Below are 10,619 nucleotides of genomic sequence, written 5' to 3'. Positions count from 1 at the left end.
AGTTGAATAAGTGAAAATGCAAGTACAACAGCAATTTAGTTGTGCGTGTGGCACTGCAACTGGCAGAGAAGTCATGGCCCTGTAAATGCAACCAAAATAGGGTTCCTGGCATCTTGGAAACTCCTCCTCTTGCGTGACTTACCAATGTCTCTTTCACGTGTAGATGTTGTCTGGGTAACAGGATTTTATGTAGTTATGGTGAAGAGTTGGAGATATTTGTATTTCCTATTTCTGCATACTGGCTGAATGTAGAAATCCTTTCTGAAGGACTTCAGATTTTTGTTATCAAACTGTTCTGCTGTGGACCTCTGCGGGAAAAGATGGCGTGGTGTTTTTTGGTAATTTGTAAAGCGGCTAATTATTTTGTTTCCAACATATAATATATGCTTGTATAGAGATAGCAATTACTTTCATAACGTGCTGTTCATGGGTTTTAGGAGTCAAATGTGTATTTAAGCATGCATGATACTTAATATTTTGAAAAATAATTAGGCTTCCAGTATTTCTTTAGCTTCATTTATTGATACGTGTTGTCATCTAGTTATACCTTTTTACTCCAAACTGCATTGATTTCAAAGGTCATTTTGAAGTTAAAAGTAATCGAGTTTGTATTTTTTGGTGACAATGCTGCTAAAGGAAAGAAATTCAGTGAATTAATTTAAAATGCATGTGCGTGAATGTGTATTTTGTTATTATCAAAGTATGGTATGCAGATTAAAAATGTACTATTGAATGACAACATCTTGCTTCCTGTAATATTTCAAGGTAACTGTTTTCCACTGTGTTTCCTCATGGAGTCAAAATCCCCTCCTCAACTTAAGTTCAGTGGAGCAACAAGAAATGTCCCATAAATCTGGAAGTTTTGTGGTACTAGAATTACCAATATTACTAGCTCTTCTCTGGAGAAGAATCAATAAACTGTGTTTCACTCAACATCTCAGTCTCCATTATTTAGGTAGTTATCAGGAGTGGCTTGTTTATGGTGTAAAATATTACTAGCTGAGGTTATCTTTTGGGAATGTGTTTGGTGCTTGGAGATGAGTCCATTTGTTTGAAGCCTTGAGCTGTATTTGTATCTTTATCATGCTTGTAGGTAGAAGTGTTCAAAAATGTTTATGTAGAGACTGAGAGGGTGCTTCTGGTTTTACTCCTTCCCCAAATTTTTCTAGTTTGTTTCTTTTTAAAATTAAAGAATATCCTCAATTTGATGGATGGGTACTTGATTATTAAAACATTAGAAAATGTTTTTTATGTGATTTACGTTTGTCATTACAGCTGAATATTGTAAAATATTTCAGCATAGTGTCTATTGTAAATGCCAAATATGGAATGTTATTTTATGAATGTTAGAAATTAAACAAAAGCACAGCATGTCGAGCTCTTTATGTCTATCTGTCAGTGACAACATAGCTCTTAGCAGCTTTGAGATTGATGCAACGAATATGTAAGCCCTTAAGTTGCAAACCCAAGGAAATGCTTCAAGCCATAATTAATTTGGAGAATCTGTATAATGATTGTAAGCCACAATGCTTGTTTTTTGTAGAATTTGAGCTCTGAAACTGGAGCAGATCATGAATTATTCCAATGATCCCAGGATAACTTGTATAAGAATTAAAAATAATTTTTCAGGCCAACCATTGTCTTTATTTTACAAGGAACAATTAATTTTCCTCACTAGTGGTATAGAAGCTGCTATTTTCTCTCATGGTCTGTCAGTGGTAACAGACACAGATAAATACATTTATTCAAACAAACAGATAAAAGGTGTTTAAAAAAAATTGTAGGTCTTAATTTTCATGTGAGCCTTGATGCATGGTAGCCTTTCTGTAAGGTATTGGATGAAAGAAAATTTTGCTTCTTATGTTTAAGATCTGGTGCAACTTCCTTCTTCCCATGGCTTCTTATTTAGTTGTAGATGTAGGAATATATTAAAGCTCTGACAAAACCACGTGCAGTAAGTTGGTTTACTTCAAACAGTTCTCTAATCTAGCATGTGGTTGTCTCTTGCCTGTGTGTTGCAATTTTAAAGACATGGTGAGATCACGAACAGAATTCAGTGCCAAAATTGAATTTCCTGGCTTTTGTCTGTTTAGGCTGTGTAAGATGGTAGCTACTTACGTGCTTTTCAGTACAGAGTAATTGCTGTGGTTGTCGGTTTATTTGCACTGTGACTACGTATCTCCTGTGTCAGTCCATACGCTGGGGTCAATATCGGAAAGTCTGCTTTGTGAAGCTGGGGAAAGGCAAAGCAACAGATGTTATGTACTGCACTGTTACACGTATCCTAGAAACGGATCTTTACACAGTGCAGACAGTCTTGGAAAAACAAAATTTGACATACAAATTATCAAGTTAAGGGTAACAACAGTAAATACTTACAGCTAAATATGGTGCTGTTTTGCAGACAATGTTCTGAGTTTGAGTAATTAAATGCTCATCATTCTATTAAACCCCCACTATTTGTCAGATGCTTAAAATAGTCTTTCTATTTTTCTGTATTTTTTTGTACAGCATAGTAGAAGTAGGATAAGTATTCTCACTCTAAAATAATGTTGTAGGAAAATGGCTTTAAAAAAAAAAGCCCATGTTATTCTAATTTAAGTGAAAATTCTTGTAAATGAGTTGCTAAAAGTAAACAAGAAAAACTTAAATCTGAAAACAGCACATCTTTGCCTGGTTTATCTGTTCCGAAGATGGTTCAAAATGAGATTGCTCCCGTCCAAGTCCTCTCCCTGGTACACTGTTTGTTGCAGAGTCTTCTGGAGACTCGTCAAACAGCTCTGTCAAGAAAGGTACGGAAAGACTTCACACTCGGATGGTTTTGGGCTTCGCAAAGGCCTGCTCTGTCACATCTACATAGTGTAGCTGGGGGTGAGGTTATTAGTTACAGGTCAAAATTGTCATAGCACCAGTGAATAATACAGTAACAGTTAGATGGCTGTAGATAGTGGTAATGCATGTTGATGTCACACTTTGAACAGATTTGTGGTCTCATTTACTAAATTCTGCAGTTGACACATTGCAGGGTAAACCTAAATGTATTGATATGTTAGAATAATTGGGGAAAAGGTTGTATATAGGTCTCTACTTTTAACTTAGTATTATTTCTGTTAAAGGAAAAAGAATGCTTCTGAATATTTCATGTGAAATGTAATGTTTCTTGGTCACTTGACTGCAACATACTCATTAAACAAGGCTGTGATTAAACTGAGAATATCCTCCAGAGTTTTTTCTGAGATGGAGAAGTAATAACTACAGTTGCATTAGAAAACAATGCTTAGCAGAAGAAAAGAGTACCTGATAATGTCTGTAGGGTTTTTTTAATGTAGTACAAATTAAAACTTAATTAAAAAGCTTTCTTTTTTTTTCTTAGATCACATTTGTTGAGGAGTTAATTATTTAAAATATGGTGGAAACAAGTAGGTGGTGTGTTTGAAAATTTTATCCCTAAGGTCTCACTTGTTTTATGGAAACGTATTGTGAAACGTATGCATAGAAATTCAGCACTGAACTTACAAGGTAATTTATACATATATGCTTTTTAGTCTTGCTTAAAGCAGTTACCGCTTTTTAAATTTACAAGTTTAACAGTTTAGCAATATTAGTTTGTATGCAGGAGCAAGCTAATAAAATGAACTTTCAGAAAAGAAAGCTGTTCTTAAATATGTTTCTTTTTGTTTTATGTTCCTAATGTTTGTTTTCTCTGTGTCATTCATGGAGTGAAGGCTGCCTGAAAAGCTCATAGTGCCTTTGGTATATTAACAATGTGATCTGGGAGAGAAAAGATGGCATGGTTATCCTAGAAAAGCAGAAGTGCTGAATTTGTTTGGGGTCTGTTAAAATAGAAGTGGAAATGCATTGTGAGATTGAACCTGTGCTGTAGGACAAAACTGACAAAGGCATGGCCGTTTACAGATTTGGCTAGGCAATGGGACAGCGAGTCCAAGAGTTGGTATAATTAAGCATAGTGTAATGTATTGATCTCTTATTAGATTTCCATCTGCTTGGGATCAAGATCAGAAGCTGTAGCTAGACCATTCCTAATGTGTATGATCACAGGTTTATTGTGTGAAAAATGTCATTTGTCACTTAAACAGTTGTTGGGATTATATTTAGATTCATTAGAACATAAACAGAGACTAAACTAGATGTTTGTATGCTCTATAAACCAATGGTTATTTAACCATGTCGTGAATACTATGTGCAGTTCTGGTGTTCTCAACAAAGATGATGTGGGACTGGAGAAGGTTCAGGGAGTGACCATGATTAAAGGTAAGGAATGGCTCCTGGACAGGAGTGATGGACTAGACCAATACTTTTTGGTCTGAAAGGGAGACGGTTGAGATGGGGCCTGGGAAGAGTAGATGGCAATGGCTTTCTATCTTCCAGCGTAAGAAATATGGTGCATCTAATAAGGCTAAGAAGAAATGGGCTCAAAACAAAAGAAATAATGGTGCAGCAAGTAGAACAACTGCAGAACTTACTGTTAATGCTAAAAGATTTTGTGGATTCAGCTGGAGGTGGGAGGCCTCATTTGAGTGCTATTAAATGTGTAGAAACTGCAGTCAGTTCAGGGTGTCCCAAATGAAAACAGGTGGGGAGTGGGAACGTATTAGTGGAAAACAGAATAAATGCTTGCTTTATTCCTTCTCTTAGCATCTGCTTATGGCTAGGGTTTGACATAAGATACTGGGACAGATGGATTTTGCTCTGACCTTGCATTGCTGGTCTTACATACCAGAAACCTATTAAATTATATTTAAATGATATTTTATCTAAAAGCACACACATCAGTCATCTAGATCCAAATCCATCTGTATTTGCACTACTGTGCAAGCTTTCTTGGTAGAATTTGAATTTCAGTTCACCTAGCCTTCCATTTGCAAGGTACTGATTTTTATTGGTGGATAAATATTGTTTAAAGAATGTGTGTTCACTGTCTGACAAAATATCAAGAGGTTAATTTTATTAAATGTTGTTTAGAATTACAATAGAGTAGCAGACTGTATAGGAAACCTGTATTTCTTAGCCATAACTGCCTTGAAAATATTGCTCATATGGATGTTTATAATTACTGTAGTATTGAGGGGTTTTATTTTGATTATGGAGAAGTTAAATTGCAAATACCATAGCTAAACTTGTACAGGATATGAGTATGAAACCATTACAAACCATTCCAGAAGGGTAATTAGTTTCATCATCCTCAGATTAGGAAAAAGTGCAGCTTGAGTATGCTTAGCTTGTATTTTTTTCCATAAATCTCATTCAGAAGATTTCTGAAGTTCACAGAGTAGACGCCCCTCAGTGTAAAACATCCATTTGTTATGTCACCAGCTTAAAGATGTGTGTCACGGTATCTATAGTAATTAATTTGTGAATATAAGTGATGATAATTTTCTTGCACTGGTTCACTATAAGGCTAAGTCAGTGATTAGTTTCTGGCTTGTAATGTGTGGCTGGATTTGTGTAGAAACTAAGATTTGCTAAATTTACTTTTAAGTGAGCAAGATAGTCTGATATTGTGATAAAGGAAAATTTAGATAGTATAGTAACAAAAATGCATGTAGCAAAAGTACAAGTGCCTGCTGGAGAGTTTGAAGATGCATCTCTGTGTTGCTGTATGAGTGCTTTGAATATGGATCACTCTCTGATCCTGCAGCCATATTCAGAGCCTTTATGCTGTGAATAAAATTCTTTGGATCTGCAAGCAATATATTTACTTCAACCTCATAGTGGTAATCCCTGTACATATGTGTACATTTGGTATAATGTTAGCATTTACAAGTTTGGGAAGTAAAAATTCATATGTATGTTGAGGTTTGAATTGTAGCTTGGTCATCTGATGTGCATTTCTCCAACAGAGAGAAGTCATCTGGAACTGGCTTTTTTTACGTCAGTAGTCTTTCTGCTTGATTTTAGTACTGCTTAGTACAAGGATTAGGAATAGCCTGTGATTAGAGAATAGATACGTAAATGTGGTGTGTACCTACAGTTATACCATGTTGGAGTTAAGAGGAATAGATGGGAGATGTCAAGGAATTTGCTTAAAATAGATAGGAAACTGCTTGTTTGAGGCTATAGATGCATGCAAGGATGCAAAGTGTGCATCATGGCAAGTTCTGGGGTGGGATTTTTGGTGGTGTTTTTTTGACTAGTGGCTCTTTTTTGAAGCAGTTGGTATGCCTGTCTGAAAGTAGGTAGGTTTCTGCATGTAACTTAGTATCATAATGTAGTTTGACGTGAAAGTGGAAATTATTTCTATGCCAATAGTTAATTCTTAATTTCATGGTACGTAATGCTGAAATTTTGTTCACAAAACATTTTATGGATTTTGCATGTTCTTTAAAAGTGCTTTAACTTATTCTATTTTGTGCACTGGTTATTACACAAAAACCAAGATGGAGATCTTTCAATTTTTGAGAATCTCATGAAAATTTCAAATAATGTATTTTAAATGGCTTATTACCATTTATTCTTATAATTCCTGAACTGTATAACAACCTAAAATATCAAAAGAACTCAAGGTATTGTCTTTACCTGATAATTTTTGAGTGTATTTTGATTTCCAAAATAGCATTATATATAGTTTTCTTATAGTCTAATCAGATATTCTTCAGGATTTTTTTTTTGTGGAAAGCATTTTGTAGAGCTGTTGATACACTTTATCAATGTCTTTTGTAAATGTTTTCAACTTGATATTAGCTTTAATGTTTAATATTTACAGTTTTATTTCAGTGTAAGTGCATTGCAGTGTTTATTCAACAGTTCTGCTGCTAAATGAAGTAAGCATGTACTTCACTTGCTGTGCAGCTACACGGGCACAGGTGGACATCTTGGTAGTATGCACCATGCAGTGAAACACATGGCACGACACAACATGGGGCAAAGAGCACGCAGTTCGAATTAGAAGTGATTTTATGGATACCTTGTAAATTTGTGTTTGTTCATATGTGGGCTGTAATTTCTAAAAAGGATGTACGTGTTTTTATATTGCACATTTGTGATACACATCACTAATGTAGTTGCCTTTACTTTGTGGAGAGAAGCAGTATTGTATGAGCCTGTTTATGTCAATATTTTAATAATTTATCTTTATAACTGCTTTTGTCTATATTTATAGTAACATTGGCACCCTGTGTACAGAAGATATGATCAGTGCTGAAAGGAAACTTGCATCCATCTGGAAGCAATAAACTTTTCTAAAAGACTGCACAGTGTTACTTAATCCTGTGATTTCTTACTGTGAGTGAAATTAAGGTTTGGTTCAGTTGTGTCACATCATATTGGTATCAAATCTTTTGTGAGAGCTTTGCCATAGTGTTAAGCTACAAACAAAAATTTAAGATTGATGAATGTGTGTTAATGTAATTTCCTTTGTCACAGGATTATGCACCACTGCAAATATAGTCAATGCCATATAATAACAGCAATAATTGTAATACCAGAAAGCTTCTGGAGTATTGCATTTTGTAAGCTTTCTCTTTACATGATGGGTAATTAATACACTGTGCAATTGACTAAGTATACCTTAAATTTTGCATTGTGTTAAGTAATTTCTGTGCTATACATCTATCACGTAGTATAAAGTATACTTTTAATATGCCAAAAGATTTTTACAAAATTAGAGGAAAATGAACAGTTCCCTTAAGAGGAAGGGGGGGAAGCCCCATGTAAGTTTTAACGATTGTCTAACATAATTCTGTGGGATTTTGTGTTGCTTTTCTCTTAAGTCTGTTACAAGTGTTGTGTACGTGAGCAAAACAGGATTCATTCATCCCTGCAGGCAAAGTGGTGTAACTTACATTCTTCCTATTCCTATGTGACAACTGAGTTGAAGAGGATTGGGGTAAGGGAAGGGTTTTATGCTTGACAGAGGACTCTGGTGGTGCTGTCGCCATCTCTTACCCTTGGGCTAGTGTAAAAGGTGCAGATAGAATGATACAAAGGATGGCTGAGCTTATGAAGAAAGCTCCTAAAAAAAAAAAATAGACCAAAGATCAATGAGGATAAAGCCACATGTGTAGCTGTTATTCAATGAGAAGTTCAAGGATGAGCTTATCTAGCAGCTGATAGCTATGCTTCAATACCTAAAAGCATGAATTGCTAATGCACATGAATCACTAATAGCTTACAGAAGGAAATTGTCCTCTCTTTAGAATGTGATGTGTCTGTTCTTTTTTCCTGAAGAAAATGTTTGCTTGAAAATCGTTTCCTGAAAAGACCAAAATTCAGGTGTTTGAGGCATGTCGAGTTCCCTGAAAGTGGGAGACTGATATTTAGAAGCAGGGATGGTTTGTAAATCTGTATTTGAGGCTGAAGCAAATCTCGTGCCACGAAGAGTCCAAGCAGAACTAATTATTAGCTCGTAGTCAGTCAAAATCAGTGACATCATATGGCTGTATAAGACTATTTGATTCTCCATGTCCCCTTATTTTTCTGAAATAAGAGAAATAATTGTCATGATTATGACATAAATTATTAGGTACAAAACAGTGTGTGTGTGAGATTTTTTTTTTCTAAGGAATGTAGGATTAAACTCATGTTTCCTTTTGGGGATTCTTGAGTATCTTTCAGCTCTGCTAGCCCATTGTATTAAATCATGTAAGACAGTAGATCCCAGTCTTCTGTTTTATTTCAGAATTTTCTCTCTTTAAAAGGATCCCATTATATGATGGTTGTATTTGTTGGTCTGAGTAAGACTAGTCTTTAATCTGATGCTTGTGTTTGCAGGGGTTTTACAAAATGATGGAAATAATTGGTGGGTTTTGCCCTGTGGTTACTCTGAAGTTTGTTACTTAACTCCTTTCACTTATTACATGAAAAGCTCCAAAGGAACTTAATAAAAGGTTTGCTGCTACTTTTCTAATCATATGACTAAATTAGACAGTATGTGGGCCATACTCTTAACATATAGAGCTTTCTATAGTAAGTTTATTTTCAGTGACCTCTTTCTTGGTGTGATGCTAATTAGAAAGTTTAACTATTAAAAACCAAAGTCTTTGCCTCAAATGCATCCTCAAATGCTTCACACTTTTCTGTGGAGGTATTTATTCAGGAAGCTATTGGGCTTCTTTTCAGACTACCAATTTTGTTACGTTTTTTGACAAAGTTTTGCTGTTAGTCTGTAATTAATAAACAATGCATTTCACTGCTCTAAAACAGAGATGGAACAAGACACCAAGGAAAGCTAGATGGATAGATGTCTAATGAGCCTCATCACAAGAAGAAGGGCCTTGTCTGTGGCCTGCTGGGCATCACAGAGGCCCGGGATGCTGGGTGCAAGTATCACTTCTGATATCTAGTCATGCTCAGAGGGGAAGTCTCCAGGTCTGGCTACTCTCCAGGGTAAATGAGCTCCAGCAAAGATGTCCTCTGAACTGTACTCAACTCTGCCCTTGTGGTATGGGGTTAATTGAACTGTTCCCATGTTTGGTCTGCCAGTTGCCAGCATCAGCTTCCATTTTAGCTCAGCCAGAACTAGGCAGCTTGGCAGTGGTGGTTGGGTTTTTTGTGTTTTTTTTTTGTCAGAAATTTGCCTGTTGCCGTTTTTTAAAGGTGTAGTGAAACATAACCAAGTGTTTAAGTCCTTGAGTATGTTCTGACTCAGAACTTCAAGGATTACGCCAAATGTCCCTTGAAGCTGTTCTTCCTGCAGTTGCTGTGATGCTATGACACTGAGCACAGGGGCCTGTATGTGTAAGAGTCTCACAGTTTGAGGATGTTCAGAAGAAAGAGGGTTAGTTTGTGAAAGATATGGTGGAGAACAGGAATTGGAATCAGCTGGTCAAGGGTTCTTGGCGGAAAGAGCCATCTGAAACATGGAGAAAGACAAGAGAGTGGAAGGTACGAGGTTGCAGGTTTAGATCTGTTTATTGATGTTGTGAATATAGTAAAATTGTCAATAAATACCCTGAGCAAAGAATGAAATTCACTTTTTGTAGAATGTATTGAAACTAACGCAACACTGCTAAAACCGGTTTTATATTGTTGTACTTATCACATCTTGTCTTTAAAAAAAATCACTTGTAAGAATTACTAAACAGAGAAATAAAATAATTCCTTTTCTGTTTTCCAGTATAAACCTCTATCCCATGATCTGGGATTTGCTTTGGAAAATTACTGAGGGGTTTTTGTTTGTTTTGGTTTTGGATTTGTTTTTTTGGGGTTTTTTTGGGGGTTAAGATTGAGTTGAAAAATTGGAGCCTGAAGTACGGATTTGATCAAGAATATTATATTTTTGATATATCAGTTATTCTTCATAATGATCTTATTTTTAGAACTAGGTGTCTATGATAGTAGTTTAAAACCTGATGACTTCTCTAAGCTGGAATAGTCAATAATGCCTTTTACTGCTGTATGAAAATATCATGTAACTTTGGATCCAGTGAAACCGACTTAACGTGCTGATAAGGGTTTATAAAGTGGAGTTGTATTCTGAGACTTAATTGTTTTTTATTGATAAGATGTAAACAGAGCTCTAAAAAATTAAGAGAAATCATTGTGCATCTTTCCCAGTTCTTGCTGACTCTTGTTGATCTGTGTTTGTGTGATCTTTGGGGAATTAGCAGTTGGAAGTGAAAATGCACAGCAGATTGGCTCAAGCCATGTTGACTTCCTGC

At 35.7% G+C, this 10,619-nt stretch overlaps 1 protein-coding gene across 1 annotated transcript in view; it reads left to right on the top strand.

Annotated features, from left to right (window-relative positions):
* Nucleotides 1-2,693: 2,693 nt before the first annotated feature.
* The window catches only part of CERKL (ceramide kinase-like), a 45,581-nt gene continuing 37,655 nt past the window's right edge, over nucleotides 2,694-10,619 (top strand). Inside the window, exon 1 of the mRNA XM_010134890.1 lies at nucleotides 2,694-2,792. Within this exon, the coding sequence (XP_010133192.1) occupies nucleotides 2,694-2,792 (99 nt within the window). The remainder of the gene's footprint in view (nucleotides 2,793-10,619) is intronic.

The sequence above is a fragment of the Buceros rhinoceros genome, unplaced genomic scaffold, assembly GCF_000710305.1.
Source record: "Buceros rhinoceros silvestris isolate BGI_N320 unplaced genomic scaffold, ASM71030v1 scaffold1534, whole genome shotgun sequence".
Lineage (NCBI taxonomy): Eukaryota > Metazoa > Chordata > Aves > Bucerotiformes > Bucerotidae > Buceros > Buceros rhinoceros.
The sequence above is the reverse complement of the archived record's forward strand: the minus strand, read 5'-3'. Positions and strand labels throughout refer to the sequence as shown.